General features: G+C 37.7%; 2 protein-coding genes across 7 annotated transcripts; both read left to right on the top strand.

The window, feature by feature from the left end:
- Positions 1-564: 564 nt before the first annotated feature.
- Positions 565-15,331, top strand: rassf2b (Ras association domain family member 2b). Of its 6 annotated transcripts, none has more exons than XM_088008752.1 (12): positions 565-780; positions 5,606-5,635; positions 6,487-6,516; positions 6,993-7,066; positions 7,525-7,600; positions 7,813-7,964; positions 9,417-9,523; positions 10,156-10,298; positions 10,388-10,541; positions 12,142-12,263; positions 12,982-13,079; positions 13,169-15,331. In XM_088008752.1, exons 4-12 carry the CDS (start codon positions 7,014-7,016, stop codon positions 13,236-13,238), a joined length of 975 nt encoding a protein of 324 aa, XP_087864878.1. In that variant the 5' UTR covers positions 565-780; positions 5,606-5,635; positions 6,487-6,516; positions 6,993-7,013; the 3' UTR covers positions 13,239-15,331. The 6 variants fall into 6 exon arrangements, with proteins under 6 accessions (XP_087864878.1, XP_014823095.1, XP_087864877.1 ...); XM_014967609.2 differs by having other exon boundaries at positions 5,502-5,635; XM_088008749.1 differs by lacking the exon at positions 6,487-6,516 and adding an exon at positions 1,695-1,740 and having other exon boundaries at positions 566-780; positions 5,502-5,635.
- A 133-nt stretch (positions 15,332-15,464) lies between these two features.
- Positions 15,465-19,860, top strand: sprn2 (shadow of prion protein 2). The gene is made up of 2 exons (XM_014967595.2): positions 15,465-16,152; positions 18,076-19,860. Exon 2 carries the CDS (start codon positions 18,089-18,091, stop codon positions 18,629-18,631), a length of 543 nt encoding a protein of 180 aa, XP_014823081.2. The 5' UTR covers positions 15,465-16,152; positions 18,076-18,088; the 3' UTR covers positions 18,632-19,860.
- The last annotated feature ends 157 nt before the right edge of the window (positions 19,861-20,017 follow it).

Raw genomic sequence — 20,017 nt, 5'->3', positions numbered from 1 at the left:
AAATATATTTTATATACAGATATATAAACACATAGTTTATATATATATATATATATATATATATATATATATATATATATATATATATATGTATATATATATATATATATATATATATATATATATGTATATATATATATATATATATATATATACATATATATATATGTACATATATATATATATATATATGTACATATATATATATTTCACTTTTAATATAACTTTCTATTCACTTTTCGATTTAAATTATAGAGCAAAGTGTACATATTGTACATTCCATTATTTAATTTGAACATTTTCTTGGCTGGGCTGTCCCCCCGATGCTTCAGGATGCTAGCACCGCCCCTGGTCCAGGACTCCATTAAATATCAATAATCGACCATTGTGCGCGTGCCCGTCTCTCCCATTGTTGTCATGTTTTCATTCATCTCCGCGTGAACAAAGGCTCGTAAATCCTGCCCTCTGATTGGTTCCTAACCTCAGGGCCCAGCGTCGCTCCTACGCAACGTGCCCCGCCACAACAGATGGACCTCTCTCTCTCTCTCTCTCTCTCTCTCTCTCTCTCTCTCTCTGTCTCTGTCCTCCTTCCACGAGATCCTGGATGTTTGGCCGCTCGCGCATCGCTCTGATTGTTTCCAACGGCAGGAGCACGAGACCAAGTTGTACTCATCCGTGGGCCGACGGTTGATCCTCGAGAAAAGAGGAGAAGAACCGAGAGGGAGAGCGGTAGATAAGCCAAGAAAGAGTCTCCTAAAGTCGGCAAGAAATCCAGCTCAGGTCGGTGTAGCTCAGTCTGCGTATCATGATTTGTTTAAAAGAGATGTTCCGATACGAAACGGATGTGTAGTTTTGTTGTCTAATTAAAATAACTGAAATAATATTACAGCGGATGGAGTTAGCTAGTCCAGAAACATCTTAACGCCACCAGTTTGCTCCAAAAACCATAGATATTATTTTTGTTTTGTATTTTATTCATATTCAGCGAGCAACCACAAACCACCGCACTTTGTTTGATGCCCTGGACGGAACCGAGGGAAAATGCTTTTCATATCAGACATTTCCACAACCAGGGAGACCACATAGCTATAAATATATTAGTAAAACAGGTTACATAACAAGCAAGGGATGGTTAAAATTCCTCTCAGCACACATGGCCAGCCACAGAGGCTGCTCCCAAAGTGGATGCTGCCCCACATTCCCTTTAAGCCGACATCATGCAATGAAGCCTCTAATGATGTTTTTAAAGCTACCTTAGTATGATGCTTCTCAACTTATGACACAAGTAGTACCAATGGCTACCAAATGCCTTTGGTAATATCAAAAATATACATTTTGTTGTTTATTTGCAAAGTAAATATGAAGAAGCTAAGGTTTTATCAGCTGCAGCAGCCAAAAAGATGATAAACACACAGTGGAAAACATTTTGAGGACTGGTGAACAGTAGACGACAGCAAAGCTGGAGTAAGTGTGTTTGCTTCCCATTATCTCTGAATTTGGATCTGGGAATGACATCTAATCCAACCTAACCATGCTCTAGTTCCAGTTAGAAAGTCTGTGGGATTAGCTAGTTTTTAATATTAAAGATTATGCTAACTAATATTAGCAATGCAAGCTTATAGCGATGGAGTTTGTATTTTTCAAGCGCTGTAGTTTTGAGAATTTTTGAGGAGTGCAAATATTCTGTTTTTCAGATTTAATATGAGACAGCCGCCATATTGGATTTTGAGGCTGAAGTGGGTGAGAAAACTTTGACACATTATCACTTCTGTCTGCAAGAAACATTTCTGCTAATTCTTTTAACTACAAAATTAGAAATGTAAACTTTTGAGTAAAAATAGAGAGCAACATTATGCAGCATCCTTTATTTAATTTTATGTAAAATTAAGAATATTATGGACAACCATCATCTTTATGAGACTGTAACAGAAAAAAGGTGTCAGAGGCTTTTTCAAAGTTGTATCCAAACTATCTAAATTATTCTGTTGCTAACAGGATTTTAAAAACTGGATAAAGTTCAGAGTGCATGTTCACATTCTTTCTAGAGTGACTGAAAACCATAAAAATGGACCAAAGAATTGACTTCTAGACAGTCTGAACTCTTTGTTTTGGATAAATGATTGCTTGCTTCATATTTGACGTCCCCATTAGGAGCAGCAGTGCCAAACCACGTTTCTGTTGCAGGCCTGTGTGTGGTTTAGTTTCTGTGTGTTGTTGCTATGACAGTAATGACAATGGTGAGACAGAGCAGTAGTCATGTGGACGCTGAAAGACAGCGGAGACCCTGTTGGTGGGTTTGGGAGAAAAACGGGAGGAGGTTTGAAGCTATTCAGCACCAAGGACGTTGACTGAGGAGGTTTAGAGGCGACGGGGTGAGAGGGCAAAAAACAAGGAGGGGAGGGGGCATTTTAAAGAGAGAATGTGGAGAGAAAAGTCAGGTCGTCGTTAGGGGATGTTTGATAGAAAGCTAGATGGTTTGGAAACATTTCTGAGAAGAAAAAGAAAATACTCTTTATCAACTGAATTTTATGGTTCCAATCAAAACAACAGAGTAAGTGAAGACAACGGTGGCGTAAGAGGAGAAGATGGAGTCTGAGGATTGGCTGACGTTATAATGAGCCTCAGGGGAATTCAAACGCTCAATGTATTCTACATTTGGACCGTTTTCCAGCACATAGAAGAAGAACGCTGGGATCTGAAACGGGACTGGGTCAGCCCTGGGTCAGACTGTCTGCAGTGGGGCTGATGTTGGATCTGCTGCGGCCGTCGTCTTTATCTCAAAAGGATCTGTTTCACAGAGACAAGAAGTTCTGCTTAGAAAAGAAGTGTGTGAAACCAGATGTTTATAAGACTGAATAAAAAAGGAACATCCACTTTTTTAGTCACTGTTTGACATATCAGATTTAAAGCTTTCTTTTTTAGGACTACATTTATGTCAGAATATTTTTATTGCTTTCTTCAAAGCCAGATGTTTAAATGTATGAAGGCTGCCATACTTTTTAACAATTGAATATTTAAAATAAAGGCCCCCTCTTTGAAAAATAACTCATGCCGTTAAATTCTGAATAATATTGTAAAAGCTTGCAATACTAAGAATACTTTCCAATATTTTCCATGGGGAGTGGGTGTTTTGATAAACTTGGACACAAATTAAATTAAATCCTTCAAAGATACAATGACCTTAAAGATGGCACTATATTATTTACAACGTTGCTTAAATACAACAAAGTGAGTGTTTTGGAGTTGATATCACACAGCTGTAACATCAACAGTGTGATATCACACAGTGAAAACATAAGACGACGTCTGAGCGATGCGGCCTAAAACCTGACTCAGTTACACTGGTTCTGTTTGGAGGAATGGGCCAAATATACCAGCAAATGGTTGTGAAAAGCTTCTGGAAGAATCTTTGTAATCTGAACTGACTTAAAACAGCAAATATATATTCAGATTAAATCCCAGACAAAAAATGTTTTATCTGTATTTACTGTGGTGCCAGTGGTACTGATGCAGCTTTGATGCTACATTTGATTCAAAAGAGTTTTTATGTCAAATTAAGGTTAAATAAAATATTTTATTCAATTCCTCTGAGATTCCAGCACAACTTAAATTTAGTATTTCAGACCTGATTTTTTTCTTTTGAACACAATCCCCAACTTCAAGGCTGCATTTAGTCAAAATATGCAGCACAGACTAAAGTCTACATAATTGAATATAAAATGTTTATTCTTGACAATTAGAAGGAAACTTTGACATGCTCTGAACATTTGACATGGTTAAATGTGAACACTTTAATCATGCTGCCTCAGCTGTAAAGGTCACACATAGGGCTGTTGTAAACGAATATTTTAGTAATCGAGTAATCTATCGATTATTCTTACGATTAATCGAGTAATCGGATAAAAAAAATTCTAAAATGAAATATTGGTAAATCTGGCATAATACCGGTGTTACTATCAGATATCAATATGAGTCCAAGTTTTCATATTTGAGCATCCCTAACAGTTGCTTTTTTGTGGTTTAGAAAACTAACCTGTAACAATAATAGCTCACTTTCTAAGTTAACCAGAAGAAAAGTTATAGAAAAATCTGAAATTATATTGAATTTAATAACAAATAGGCAGGCTCACAAATATGCTTATAAAAAATGTCTACAATCCAGCTTTTAGTTTATGTATTCATCTTCAGTGAGTTTAATAGATTAATTAAACTCACCTTGCCACCTAACCTGTCACGCTTTGGGTTTGAAAATACGGGAAATGCCGCCTGGAGTGGGAGGAGAGGGCGAATGAACGAACATGGGGTGGAGGGGAGGAAATAGACCAGCGGACTGACGAACCGTTAGACCGGGGGACGAACACGGGGGGAAGCAATACGGGATATTTACGACACCTTCACTGGTCACACTCAGAAACTCATCTACCAGCCATGTACGATGCGCTCCGCCACCCGTTTCTTCAGACCGGGATATGAAATTTATTGTGCGGTTCGTCGGTAAAGCTACATTTACACGGTAAGCATCAGCTACTCAGCCGCCCGCCCTGTTCAGGCTATCCGCTCACCTCAGCGCTCTTCCCGCCGTTCGCTTTCAACCAGCAGCCACGGAGGAGAAATGCTGCCGTACTCCAGGCATTCCCCCAGTCATTTTAAGATCGGGCATTATCATCAATCAATAAAATCCCCACGGGCCAATCTTGAAGATTGGACTTTATGCCGCTGAGACTTAGCTTTTGTCAACAACTCAGAGGCGGAAGTGAGAGCTCCGCGCAACGCAAATGAAGTCCCGGCCGGAACACGGTGCGCTAACTAATAAAACATAAATTAAAGAAGCTTCGAGGCAGGTAAATTTTCCTCGAGGAATTTTAGTAATCGAGGTACTCGAATCATTCGAGGAATCGTTTCAGCCCTAGTCACACACCTGGTTAGATCCTGGTGTCAGAGCTGCAGGTTTAGTCGACCCACAACTGTTAGCGCTTTGTTTTGGTTTGACAGCTGGTCGCTTGTCAGTCTCAGACCACAAGCATCACCCATTAATAAATGCTGGAGCAGAGCCGCCTTCGAACACAATATATGATACATGATATCAGAGGCTAATGGCTGCCATTGTGTCAGTCGGTGGTGAGGTTTGGGGCGCTCCACAGGCCTAATATGGCTGCTGAAATATTGATGGCGCTTGGCATTGAACCTGGCTAATTGCTGTTTAATATTTCATTTATTTCACAGATCGACAGCCTCAGGTTGTTTATGGTCACTGTGTTTAAATGTGCTGGTGACACCGATCTGTTGTCCGATCACAGAGAGGCGATCAGAGTTTAGCTGCGTTCTCTTTCTGGTGTGTGGTTGTTGATCTGCTGTTTGAATTGAGGAAGTTTTGGGCTGTATGAGGGGTAGAGTCAGTTTCCTGTGTGACTGACTAAGCAAAGGAGGAAGCCATTTGACGGAAGGGGAGCACTTCCTTTAAGCAACGCCGCTCTTCCCCATCTGTTCGGTGTCGCACACAGTAAAAAGAGCTTCGTGGGCTTTTTGTGGACCGGGCAGTCTCCCAGAACCTGACACACCTGACCCAGATTGGACCGATCCGACCCTGTGCTCTCTCTCCACACAGGCGCAACAAAAACCTGCCGTCTCCTCTGTGGTAAGATCGCTGAAACTTGTACAACACATACTCCTTATGTAGATATAAGCCTCTGATATTCAACTAAATCTATATATTTGTGCTGTTTACTTCCTGAAACTCAAATCCCCTTTGTCAACATTCTGAAATGTTTAGCAGAAATGTAAAGAAACTATTTCTGTATTGTGTCAGCACTGCAAAACACAAACTCTTACCATGTAATTTTGGTTTAGTTTCTAGTGAAAATACCTCAGTTCACTTGAAATAAGACAAAAGTAGCTTACAAGTAACTTTTCAGCAAGATATAAAGGCTTTTTTTATGTCAGTAATTCCTTTATATTGATGAAAAAGTTCTTGTTCCATTTGCAGATTATTTTATTTATAACATGTGGAAAATGGCAGATTACAGGTGAAATAATCTACCAGTGGAACAAGTACTTTTTCATCTACAGCTCTAGAAAAAATTAAATTAAGAGACTACTTAAAATTATCAGCTTCTTTGATTTTAATTTCTATAGGTATATGTTTGACTAAATTGATCATTGTTCTTTTATTCTATTAACTACTGACAACATGTGTCTGAAATTCCAAGCAAATATTTTATATTTATTTGCAGAAAATGAGAAATAGTGAAAATAACATAAAAGATGCAGTTCTTTCAGACCTCCAATAATTAATCAAACAAGCTCATATTCATTTAGAAACAATACTAATGTTTTAACTCAGGAAGAGTTCAGAAATCAATATTTGGTGGAATAACCAGGAGGTTTTCAATGGGGTTCAGTGCACTGGCTTCTAAATGTTTTTCAGAGAAAATAAGCTCCTATGTCTTGCTGAAAAGTTACTTCTAAGCCAGTTTTGTCTTATTTCAGGTGTACTATCAACTAGACCAACTTTACTGGGTAAGATTTTGTGTCTTTGCAGCATGATGAATGTTTAAGCAGCTGAATTAATGTGAAGCAGCAGGTGGCCCATGTGTCCTGCACCTGTCTTTGTGCTTCCGGAGGCTTCGTTCCTGCCAGGTTTCACACAAACCCACACTGAGTCCACTCCGCAGGAAACCGACCGCCACGTCAAACAGCTGCATGACTGGATCTTCTGTCCAGACGGCAGAGTTAAAGAGCAACGATACAGCTGCTCTCCTCCACTATGAAGCACCAAATGTTTTGGTTCTGTAAAGAGACTCGTTAGTGTTTTATCACTTAGGATCTTGAGGGGAATTGTTGGCAGGAAATAAGATACGATCTTTGTTATTTCTTCTTTTCCTGCAGCCGCTTTCCTGCTCCTCAGACTGTCCTCTGTGTGCCTCTGAGTTTGTCATGAGGAGTCATGAGACTGATAAATGAGCGTTGACTCTGTTTACTTCTTTGTTCCTCAGAGTCTCTCATGCTAACCGAGTATGGATGGTACACAGGACGGGGTTCAGATCGGAGAGAAAAAGTTCATCAGCAAGTAAGGTTTCACTTCAACACTTTCTCACATGTTCAAGTAAATAATGAACACACATGTTTGATGATTATTAGTCTTCTGTTTGGTAGCTTTTTGGAAAATCCATGTTTGTAACATCAGCTTAACATGAGGAGTTAAGTTCTGATTTATGGAGTAAGTCTGTCTCTTACTTATGAGCAGTGGCGCTTTCAGAAGCTAATTTATTTATAAAGTTGGACTCAAAATGCCAACAGGAGATCTGCACATATACAAGGCTGGACAAGAAGCCCAGCAGCACTAGAAAAGTTTCATATCTTCATGTAATACTGCTCTATTATCTTAAAGAAAAGAATCCAATAAGCCTTTGATTAAATTCTGGCTGCGCAGCAAATCTGTTTAAGCTCATGTGTCTTGTTTGGTGTTTTCTTGGCTCGAGCTAAAATAGATTTTTCCTCTCAGTGATTTAGTTTTTATGTCTTCAGGGCAGCAATCCTCTCACATCTGAAAACATACAACCTTTACTATGAGGGGCAGAACCTCCAGCTCCGACACAGAGAGGTGAGTAATTACAGCCGTTTCTTACTTTTATATTTAACTTTGAACACAACATTCCCAGCAGCCCCACTCTTTGTTGCTCTTGACATTTTCGCCTTTGATTGCAATCTTTTCCAACGTATCGCTCCAGACTCATTACTCCTCCTGCCCTGAAGGCCTAATAACAGTCTGCTGGAAGAGTGTTGACATTGATCAGTGTCTGGGTCTCCAAACAGGAAGAAGAGGAGCTGATCATCGAAGGCTTGCTGAATATCTTTTGGGGCCTTCGGCGGCCAATCAGACTTCAGATGCAGGATGACCATGAGCGAATTCGACCGCCGCCGTCCTCCACGTCCTGGCACTCAGGCTGCAACCTGGACAGCCAAGGGCAAGTCAAACCAGACAGATCCAGTTACACTCAGACTGGAAATGATAATGAGGACAGTTACATATTATGGATCTCTGTTAAGATAGGCTCATTAAATCTATAATTAAACAGAATCTAAACACAAAGAACCTTTAAAGTTTGGTTTGTCATCATGCATTAACAGATCTGTTTATTTGAATTCATAATTATTTTTGCTGCACAAAGCTCATATCAATGCTTTAAAGCTATACAAATATACATTAAGGAATGGAAATATTATAGAAAAGGTTATTTTAATTTATTAGTTATTCATTTTATATTTACATTTTTAAAACACAGAGTGATTCTAATATAATAAAACCTGAACATTTTAAATATTATTAATACAATACTGTTAATATTTCAAGCATTTTCTTTTTGTTAATTTTGATAATTTTGTCTTACAGAAATTCTCCATTAACTTTAATACATTATTACATAACACCAGTAAAAAAAAAAGATTTTTAGTGCAAAAATGAATGTCTCACTGAGAATTACGTTCATTCACTGTAGTTTATTCACACAATAGTTGGTTTGGCTCCTTATGCATGAATTACTGCATCAATGCAGCATGGAGGTGATCTGCCTGTGATTCTGCTGAGGTCTAACAGAAACCCAGATTGTTTTGATAGCATTCCAAATTAAATGCAAACTAAATTTTATTTGAAAATCTTACTTTGTTGGAGGTAAAATGCTCCTAAAGTGATCTGTGTTTGGAGAGGTGTAGCTCAGGTCCGTCTGTGTGGAGTGGCTTTAGAAAGTCTGACTCCATTTCTTGAGTTGGGTTTTCTCCACAATCCTCTAAAAACTGAAGTTATCCCTGCTGGTTTTTACCTTTTTCTATCAGGCTTTTTCCTTCCACTCAATTTTCCCTTTGTATTCTTCAATAGAGCAATGACATGAACCAGTCTTGTGAAAGTTGTTAATATCTGTCAATCAGCAGTCCTTCCAATAACTTTACTTTTCTCCACTAAAAGCTTTTTATTTGTCTTATGTAACATTGTAAATTGTGGAGAAACAGAACTGACATCAATATCGAAATACACAAATATAAACACTTCAATTATACCACGTTTTGTGTAAAGAATCTAGAGTTTCACTTTTTGAATTCAATTAAATGAAAAATGAACATTTTAACATGTTAAGTGTAACAACAGACAGTTATTAGTGGGTAAAACCTACCTTCATGTTTTGACATTAAACATGTTATGGAAAGAAAAGCGTGTTGATATTTCTGATTGTTTTGTGTAAAAATATCTCCCAGTTCGTTCACCTTTCTGTCTTTAATGAACTGAGAACCAAAGAGTTGGTTTCTCTCTGGATCAGAAATGTGATATTTAATTACTTTTATGCTTGCTATGTTTACAGTTTTGTGATTTTTTTGGCTCTTAGCTTTTCTCTCAACTTTGTTCTTTCTTGTTTTTACATCTGCAGTTCTCCCAACAACACAGACGGTCAGCAGACCTCAGAACAAAATCCTCCCACTGTGGAAGTGACGCCGCCTGACAGTAAACAGGAGGACAACACGGAGACGGATGAAGGTCAGCGACTCTATCATCTAATAAACATAATCAGTTAGTTTGGTGTCATTTTTACGAGAAGATTTATGTTTATGCTTTGGTTCATGTCATTTTAAATAGATCCAATTAACAAATCTTTGGGTTTTTTATACAGAAAAACATCTCAGACGTTTTTCACAGATTTTGTTTTCTAACATGACCAAGAAGTCAGATCAGCAACTGTGGAGCATTTGACTGTTTGTAAAAGTTATTAGAAAATTTCTTTCCCTTTATAAAATATAATTTGAACAAATTGTTTTCTCAGGAATTGGAATCGTAAGATCCTGGTTTAGCAATCCATTCAAAAATGTTTTCTCTCATCAACACTTGTGAATAATCCCAGTGGGGAAATTCATTTATTATAGCAGCACAGTAACAAAATATAACCTATTGATATAAAAATGTCTAAAAAACAATAAAAACTGTATTAAAAAAGTACCTACAGATAAAATAAAATCAAGTAGAAACCTAAAAACCTGGTAGATTTTTAAATACAGGATATGTTCTTTATAGATCTCACACGAAGGTAACCTGCAGAGCACCTGTGATTTATTGCATGTGATGTAATAATAATTAGTGATCTAATAATTTCTTTATTTTGTGTCGTCGTTCAGAGGACAGTGAGAGCTCCGCTCAGCTTCTCCGGACGAAAAGCGACGCTGGCATCTTAAGACGCGGCCAGCGGCGGTCTCCAAGCGACCAGAGGAAAATCCGACGCCATCGATTCTCCATCAATGGACACTTTTACAACCATAAGGTGCTTTTCTATGAAAACCTCCAATAACCTAGAAACAAAAATATAATTCATAAATGTAAACCGTCACTGTTTAATGCTTCTGTTTTCAGACAGCCGTGTTCACGCCTGCGTATGGTTCAGTTACTAATGTCAGGATCAACAGCTGCATGACCACACCGCAGGTGCTCCGGGTTCTCCTCAACAAGTTTAAAATCGAAAACAGCCCGGATGATTTCGCTCTCTATCTTGTCCATGCAAGTGGAGGTAAGTGAGCTGTTTGGAAATGAAGCGTGAGCACTGAGTTAATCTGGATCAACTTTCTCCATCTGTCCTGCTGCTTTCTTAAAATCAGGCGTTTCTATAATCGTTTATCTTCAACCTAGTCGGGGTTTAAATGGCTGCAGCCTCTGTTTCTGCAGTGGAAATAGTTTTATTTTATTTGCTGTAGAAGCTCAGAGTTGCCCTGCTGGAAACGGCTACACTGACCTTTCTTGCCGTTTGTCATCTGGATAACAGGATGGATTGTTTACAGCTGCGAGTACACGCAGCATGTCCAGCAGCAGGAAAGCGACGCTGTGTTTTTGTTTTTTATTGCCTCCATGGTAACATCTGGCAGCGAGTGGTAGATTTACGGTTTGAACTGCTCGGCTCCACTTAACGGTATGCAGTCTGGTGAAAGGAGATCACAGAAACAAGAGTTGCTCTGATTCTTTGATGGCTCCCCCTGCTGTTTGGGCATCAATCGATGTGACAGGTGCTGTTTGAAGGAAGACAACGATTTAGCGAAAACAGATTTGTTTCTTCATTTTTAAGACTTATGTAACAACAGATAAATAAGTCATTCTAACATAATCTTGAATGAAGCAGCAGCAGTGAACAGATTAGATTATTTTCCTACCGGATGACTTTTCCAAAATTCCTAAGCCTGCAGGGATGTTCTGAGATCGGTTCACACATTAGAAACAGATCGTTTAAAATATTTAGAGCTATTGACAAATACCTGAGAAATTCAGAAAATTTGTCTTAAAGGAGAAACATAACCCTGCTAATTTTGAGTAATCTCTAACATCAAACACACCTTTGTTACCCGTTGGATTAAAACTCTTAAATACAATTTATTTACTATTCCAATGTGATTGGTTGAACAGGTGTACCTAATTAAGTGGCCAGTGAGAGTATATGCTTTATCTCAGTGTTTTTCAACCTTTTTTGAGCCAAGGTACACTGTTTTAATTGAAAAATCTTGAGGCACGCCACCAACCAAAAATGTAAACAAAGATACTCTGTAGTCGGCTATATTATATATATAGTCATTCTTATCAAAGTGTCTTGAATAGGAATCAAATAAACTAGTGGTAAGAAAAATACATTATTACGCCGCTAGCCACTACTAACCATGGTTTCGTTAACACCAAGCTTAAGTGCAGCGGCTCTATTTCTCTCCTGTAGTGGCAGACCGACAGTCCTCAACTTAAAAGCTGCATCATATGAGTTTGAAAACATTTCTCCGTCGTGCCTGCTGCTAGCATGTGGTTGTTCTAAATGAAAATCAACGCGTTCTTCTTTGATTTACAATTTTGACTTCTAATGATTCACTTCCTGCTCGAGAGCCCCCTGGTGGTTGAAGAAAAATACACAGAAAAACCGCACCGGGCTACAATCCGCATGGTTCAAAGCTCAGGAAAAAAGTAGCAGCTTACAGTCCGGAAAATACGGTACCATAGGTGAAATTGAATAATTTCGACGGCACACCTGACGATCACTCACGGCACACTAGTGTGCCGCGGAACAGTGGTTGAAAAACACTGCTTTATCTGAATGAATTTTGGCTAATTGACCCATTAAAGATGCGTTGGTGTTTCAGAGCGAGTGAAGCTGAAGCGGACTGATTTTCCTCTGGTGCTGAGAGTCATTCAGGGTCCATGTGAGCAGGTCTGCAAGATCTTCCTCATGGAGGAAGACTTGGGTGAAGAAGTCACATATGATGTAAGTCACAACCATTTCCTGACATGATACTCCCAGCTACAATCACACACCTTACTTTGATGTAAGGATCGTTGATTATTCTGACAGTTAATGGATTAATCGAATAAGAAATTGGAAGATTCAGCAGATTTTTCATTTAGCCTCTTAAGTTTATTTATTCAATATTAGAAACACTTTTAAAAAATACAGATAAACAAATAATTGAACTCAATTCTTTAATAATTAAACATTTTGTTGACTAAAATTAAATAAGGTATTATTCCATTTGTGAACCGTTGATAATTTGTAGCTAAAGTAATACTTCTAAAAGCTCAGCCCTTTCTTCTTGACTTAACATCAACATAATGTTTGGCTGATCTGTTGATTATTTATTGGATTAATTGATTAAAAATAAGACAACAAAAGGTGCTCAGTAAGAGAGAATTTGAACCAGGTGAAGCTAAAACTGTCCCACTTGAGGAGTTCTGGGTAGAATATTTTCTATAGACAAGTTAAATTAAAAATCCATATATTTTTGTATAGTTTTGGCTTAATTACCTTTCTGATTGTTGTTCTTTAAGCAAATATCCTCTTTTAGAGTCTGAGTACTCCAATTAGCGATCAATCGATTACTAAATTAGTTAACAAACATTTCAGTTATCATGATTGAACAGCTCAGCCTTAATGGCACAATGGGGATCTTGAGTTTTATTGGTGAAGTTCTCTCTTGTTCCACCAGGTGGCACAGTATATCAAGTTTGAGATGCCTGTCCTTCAGAGTTTCATCACCAAGCTGAAGGAAGAAGAAGACAGAGAGGTGCTGAAGCTCAGAAGAAGGTACCATAAACGCTACATATAATCTAAACAGCTGCAGAATATTCCTACTTTAAATGACCTTTGACCTCCTTCTTTCACCACATTTATAGGTATAATTACCTGCGGTGTATAATAGAAAAGCAGCTTCGAGGTCTTCCAGAAGGAGCGAAGTGTATTTAACCTAATGAAAGTGAGGATTTCCTCCGGCACAAACTGTTAGGAACTGTTTACATCCGCCGCCAACAGAGAGAGAGAGAGAGAGAGAGAGAGAGAGAGCGTTGATCAGGCAAGAACTTCTCCTTTCCAGTTCACTCTTCTGCTGTCTTCCAGTATGGCATCACATACATGAGTGATTTTACCTTTTTTATTTGTATTTTTATTTTATAAGCTTCCTGAGCCACATCCTCTTTTCTTATTCTAATCAAGCACAGCTGTAATGTGACATAATTATAGTAAAGTGCCTATTTTAACCTCGTCCAAGCACAAAATGCTTACGAATGATCAAAAAGAGCCAGAGCTAATCACACTGACTGAAAGCACAAGGTTTTAAGATCCAAGCGCTGATGCCAATGTTTGCATTTACATTCCTCCCTGAACCGGGCGAGTCTGAGAATTGAATTTAAATCAGCTGCCTTCGTTTCACTGATAAATCCCAACCCTCAGATTATGCTGTCATTAGCTGTTCTGTAAACTGAATGTTATGTTTGTTTTGATACAGACAAAAAAATGACTGCATGTTGTAATGTGTGAGTTTAATGTTTGGTTTTCACAATTTTTAAGTTGCATCTAATAACTGAAGATATTTCACTGAGATCTCGTGTGATAGAGCAGCATAAAGTTGGGCTTTGTTGCAAAGTGGAGCAAAAATGTTACTTAACTCTTAAGTTTAGTTTTTAACATCTGAATAGTGTGTTCGTCAATACTTTTTAGAATTGTCTTTTGCAGAAATTACAGCGGCCAGTCATTAGGGGGTCTGAGCACGGCCGCTGAATCAGGGGGGCACAAGGGGCCGATGTCCCAAAGGCAACTGCAGCATTGAACGCAGATGGCAGGTCGCTTTTTTTTAATATTCGAGAAAAACGTCTCTCTGAAAAATGAAAATGCTATTTTAACCAGAAAATATGCATCGTATTAAACAAAACTGCAACAACATAAAATCTTACAAGGTATTTTTGTCTAGTTTCTAGGGCAAATATATCAGCACACTTGGAATAAGACAAAACAAGTAGCTTTTCAGCAAGAATTAGGAACTTGTTTTAAGTCAATAATAATTCCTTAATATTGATTTTTTTTTTATATATTAGTTCCACTGATATATTATCTTATTTATAACAAGACATTTTTCCCACGTTCACTCCTTTGTATTTCTTGGTCTTCATGGTGAACACACTCTTTTCAGTTTTGTTTGTAAACATATTTCTCCACTTTACAATTCATTTTTATGTTGGTCTGTCACATAAAATCCCTGTAAAATTCACAGAAGTTTAAGGTTGCGGCATAACAAAATGTGGAAAGGTTGCATGGGTGTGAATACTTTTGCAAAACACAAGTATATTTTAACTACAACCAGCAGCTGCCAAGATTGTAAACAGGGTGAACTGACTGACATTTACGTCCAAAACTAAAATCACTTCATGAAGTTGATTTACACGTTCAACTTGTTTCGAAGGGAAAACAAACTGGTTTTACAGATTTTATGTTATTATTTGCCTTCTTCTAAAAGTCTAGCTCATTTTATTTACACTTCGATTTTTTCAGTATTTTAAAAAACCAGAATAATTGTGCTAATTAGTGAATTTTTATCCACAGATTTTGTTCCAACAGACAGACGCAGGCTGACTGTTAGCTGTTTCTTTGGTAAATGTTTGAATGCTTGCTTGCTTTTTTAAACAGACGGTTACAATTCTTGTGATTTGTATCATGTTAAAAACCTGATTTTAAAAAAGAAAAAGCACAACAAAAAAAATAAAGCTGTGAATTACTTTGTTGATGTTTAAGGGAGAATGTCTGAAATGTTTTAAACAAGCATTAAAAGCAGCACCGTTTGAGCAGCACTTTGCGTATGTTTGTCGCGTCTCCACGGACGGCACCCTGCAGAGTTTCTGTGTGACTCTGTTTATAGTTTTAGTGACTTTTTTATATTGTTAACAAACATACAGGCTTGTAAACAAAAAGATGTCATTCCACCCCTTTGAAAATTAAGTTGTTTTTTTTGTTGTTGTTTTTTTACAGTGATTATATTATTTAATAAAAATCTGTCTTTGGAAAATGTGCTCATATTGTGTAATTGTTTTGTTCGAGTTAATAATTATAATGTCCTTTATTGTGTTGCTTTTTGGTACAATTAAATGTTTCAGATCATCTAGTTTGGACCACATTTGCCAAAAACATAAAGTCAAAATCAATATATTTTTTTTTATTTAAAAATTCTAAAATATTGTGAATTTTGTTTTTCTGCTTAATAATAAACTATATGTTGAATATTTTAGTCATTTTGAGGAGAGGAGATCACTGAAACTGTTGCAGGGTTTTGTGGAAACAGTCAAATTTACAAACGTTTTGAGGATTCCACTGGTTTTTATTTTCTTGTCTTTTCTCAGAGACTAGAACAGAACAGGATTTGGAAATAGTTGCTATGATCAGCCAGGTTTAATAAATCAATCCAGGTCTGCTTTTGAGAAAAAGTTGAAGAAATAAATTAAGAGGTCCAATAGATCTATTATTAACGTAACACATTATCATTACGTCATTATCAGAAAAGGTAGAAACCAAGTCAGAGTGGAAGCTTCAGGAGAGCTGAGTCTCGTTCCAGTTTCTTCTCTAAGAGGTTTATTAATTTAGACCGAATTAGAAACAAACTTTGCCTCAGTTGCTCTCGCAGGTATTTAAGCGCGACGTCGTCGTTCCAGCAGCTTACCGCTCGCCCGGCCAATGAGCATCAGCGACACCGGTCCACCTGACGGAGATCGTTAGGAGGATAACAGGCTGGCCGTGATTCAGACTTTCCTTCAGACGGTCAGAGGAGCATCAGCCGGGCAAAAGTCTCCAGAAACAAAGCGCGACGTCTGAACCGAGTTTTTACCACAACTAACAGGTGAGTCTAAATATCATTCATCCAACCTAATTTACTTCTACATGTGAGCAGTTATGGAAATGTAGAGTTAAAGCAACTTCCCTTGTTGTAATTTCTTGCATTTTTGCATTATTTATTATTATAAGACACAGAGATATTTCTTAAGTGTCATTTATGCTTCAAACAGTTTGATTTAACTTCATCACTCTGAGTTGCAGTAGCTTTAATCTCAGTCTGGATTATTCCTGGAGTAAGTGAATCGGAGTATATCAAACACATCATAAAACAACAGATTAAAGATGCATTTAATTTATTAAGGTAAAACTTAAGTGTGCTGTAAGGGCAGAAGCAGTCAGAATAACCAAAAAAGAATAAATATTTACGTTATTTTAGCCCTAAATTACTATTTGTTATTGATTTAATTAAATTAAGTATACTTTAAGGTATAAATATATTCTATTTGTGTGTTGTAGCAGTGATATTAGATTCTTCTCCACAAATATTTACTTCATCTGTTAATTTTGTCTTTAATTTGGTCCGTCACATTTTTTATTTGCATGCATTCCTCCAAAGTACCGTTTATCGTTTATTCTCAGTATAAATACTCTAAAAGTAGCTGTGCTATCTGCTCAGTGATGCCTCATATAGTTGTTTACCAGGCCAGTGGCCTCGTCCCACTCATGCAAAGACGGACTTAATCTGCCAGATCCAAATTAAAAGGACACAGAGATTATGAAAGCTCTGATCTCACGTTAGCTCCATTGTCGTCTTGTGCTGCACTGCTTATGTAAGACGTGTTTGTCAAAGCGGGATTAAAAGCGCTCTTCTTTAGGTCTTCAAAGGTCCAGACTAAAGATGCACGTATTATTTTCCTGGTTGTATAAGAACGATTTGTGCAAGAAAATCCAACCAGACATTTTCTATAGTCATAATGTGATTTATTGGTGTGACTCGATATGAAGATTCATCTTAATTTGATGAAATTATACATACAAAAGTTTCTGAGTTGAAAACAAAGTGCTTCAGATTTTTTGTTTAATGTTAAATGTACATTTAGGAATTCAGGAAGTTTTTATTTCTTAAAGATGGCTTTATGGCCTCTGTTGATGTCAGAGGTCAGCAACTTTTACAGCACTAAGAGACATTTCTGCTTTCAGTCCAGCTAAACACGTTTGATTTAAACAGAAGCAACTTACCTCTTCAAAACAAAAACATAATAACCACAATAATTTGTTTTAACTTGTTTTTGGGTTCAGTACAATTTCTACAATGGAAGATTCTAATTTTATAGAAAATGGCATAAAAAAGTAATTTGTAACGTATTAACAAAGAACAAAATACCTTCAGAAAGAGAATATTAGTTACTATATTAGTTATTAGTTAGAAGTGTCATTTTTTGTGAAGAGGTTATGTGTGTAAACACCTACATGAAAATACCTAGGAAAATCTCCTAAAGGTTGCATTTTAATTACCTTTGCATTATTTTAAAATAAATCATTTTAAAACAGAGAAAAATAAATCAATTTTACCAGTGATAAGTCTAATGTCTTTAACAGGCAATCTGGTATTTCCAATCAAGGATGTGCACCAACAGACACTAGGTGGTGCTAGAGCATCCGTCCAGCTGACCAAATATCCTGGAGCTCAGCTTGGGTTCCTAGGCTCATTTTCCAGATACCAGAAAACATTATTGCCAAAAACAGCTGGACAGTGTATTTTACGTACTTGGACTGTTTTTAGAAGCAGTAGAGGCCTAAATGGAAGTATAAAAACGTGCAAAATGTGTATTTTGCACAATAAATCTCCTTTTAAAGCTTGTTTTCTCTTTAGCTTATGGTGACTTGCTGAAGCCAATGGAGCTCAGGTTGCAGACCTTTAGTTTAGAGAGAAGTTTTTATGCGCTGATTGATTTTCCGTTTTCCTCCTTTATTGTTATTTACGCAGCTGACAGACCAAGATGAACCTGCAGAAGCTCCCCGCCACCTTGTCCCTCTGTCTGCTGCTGCTCTGCGCCCTGCTGCCCAGCTCTGAGGCGCGTCGCGGCCGCGGAGGCGGTGGCTTCGGTCGGGGCGTAGGAGGAGGAGTCGGTGGCGGCGGCTACAGCCGTGGATGGGGCGGTCAGTCCTACAGACCCGCACCTGTCCAGGTCCAGAGAAGTGGTCCGAGTGCGGGGAAAGTAGCCGGAGCGGCAGCTGCAGGGGCAATAGGAGGAGCTATGATTGGGTCAGCCCTGAGCCGTCCCGGGTATGGATACGGGTATGGAGGGTACGGAGGTTATGGGGGATATGGCGGTTATGGTGGATACGGGGGTTATGGACCGGGGTATGGCTCCCCTCAGTTCGGAGGCGGCTACCGTCCAAGGCCCGGCTATGAGCCTGAGGGTTCTGGAGACATGGAGTACTACGCTGCAGCGTCCAGTGGGCCCATCTACAACAGCATAGTGGTCGTGATTGGCTTTATAACTTCCCTGATGCTGGGAAACTGGGTGGCTGCCATGTAGAGCTGGAGGCCAAGCTGAGATCCAAACAAAAATAAATCAACAAATTCATCCTGAGAATAAAGAGGAACGTCTTAAAAACTAATCTCCAGCCCTTGAAGATCGTCATCAGGGTTCCTGATTCATCCAACAGGACGTCATCCATCAGAATGAGAGAAATCCTCTTCAGCATCTCTGAACCCATTTTATTTTTGAAGTGTTGCCACTGCATCCCACTGTAGCTGCGCTCCCATTGACCACATAATGGCACAACTTGACATTTTGAAAATAAATTTACTAAAAGGAAACACGACAATTTACGTTTCAGCGCTAAGATGAAGTGGGTAATTTTGGCCATGTTTTTAACAAAACTGCAACGGAAAAAACAACCAGATATTACGACAGGCGAAAACCACGAAGAAGACAACAGGAAGTAGTTAAAGGATGATGGCGCAGGTGTTTTTAATGATTTATGAGCAAACTTATGTGATTTAAATTGTGTTTCTTATTTAATGGAAATATCTCAATTGTGACATTGTGTTTTTCAACATTAGTGAAATATTGACAGATTTGTAATGGAAACGCAGCTTCTGTCCTTGAATGTGTTCACAGATGTGTTCAGGTTAAACCTACCTCACGACATCATGATAGGAGAGCATTTAAAAGCAGCTACACTCTTTAAACCGCTGGTTAATGTACCTCTTAAATTATTTATAGTTATGACTCATCTGCATAAAGTTCATATTTTGAGTATTTGGCTCATATTAAGACTGTTTTACTCAGTTAAAGTACTAATAAATAATTTAAGGACTCATTCTCATTCATCTTGAATGGTGTCCTAATTTTGCAGATTTATATACATTTATTTATAAATGTCTACATGTATTTTCTTGTTTCACTGTGTAACATTAATTAAAAAAAATATATAGAAAATTGGTCTGATCTTTATTCTTTCACACACATTTTTGTTTTACTCATATGTTTAATTACAAATATTTGAATTGGGGTGGTACATATAGAGGAGTGTTGACCAAATTGTGGTCTGAGGGCCATTTGTGACCCTTGAAATTATTGTTTGACCCATAGCTACAAGAATAGTAAAAATTTGCTCAACAAATTAGAAAACGGTTACCCAAAACACTTGAAATTGTTTTGCAGGTTTTATTTATTTTTGTGTTTATTGTTGAGCAGATAAAACAACAGCTGTCCTTTAATAAATCAGAATACTGTTGAGAATTTAATTTCAGTAATTCATTCTTTTTTTGAAGATATTTTTTGATAAGATTATAGGCATTAGAAATTTTTACAATTATTTCAGGAGCTTCTGAACACATTTTAAAGTCTTGTGATTTATCGCCATAAAACCTTAACAGTCATGCAGTTAATTCATGTATTGCTCTGGACTTTATT

Source organism: Poecilia mexicana, unplaced genomic scaffold, assembly GCF_051168715.1.
Source record: "Poecilia mexicana isolate PSO_F unplaced genomic scaffold, ASM5116871v1 scaffold_9, whole genome shotgun sequence".
Lineage (NCBI taxonomy): Eukaryota > Metazoa > Chordata > Actinopteri > Cyprinodontiformes > Poeciliidae > Poecilia > Poecilia mexicana.
Note: the sequence above shows the minus strand (reverse complement) of the source record. Positions and strands in the feature narration are given on the sequence as shown.

Coding starts and splice junctions, on each gene's coding strand:
- rassf2b (XM_088008751.1), top strand. CDS start 7,014: ATGGATGGTACACAGGACGGGGTTCAGATCGGAGAGAAAAAGTTCATC. Junction 7,965..9,416: donor TGCAACCTGGACAGCCAAGG/GCAAGTCAAACC, acceptor TTACATCTGCAG/TTCTCCCAACAACACAGACG. Junction 10,542..12,141: donor TCTTGTCCATGCAAGTGGAG/GTAAGTGAGCTG, acceptor TTGGTGTTTCAG/AGCGAGTGAAGCTGAAGCGG.
- sprn2 (XM_014967595.2), top strand. CDS start 18,089: ATGAACCTGCAGAAGCTCCCCGCCACCTTGTCCCTCTGTCTGCTGCTG.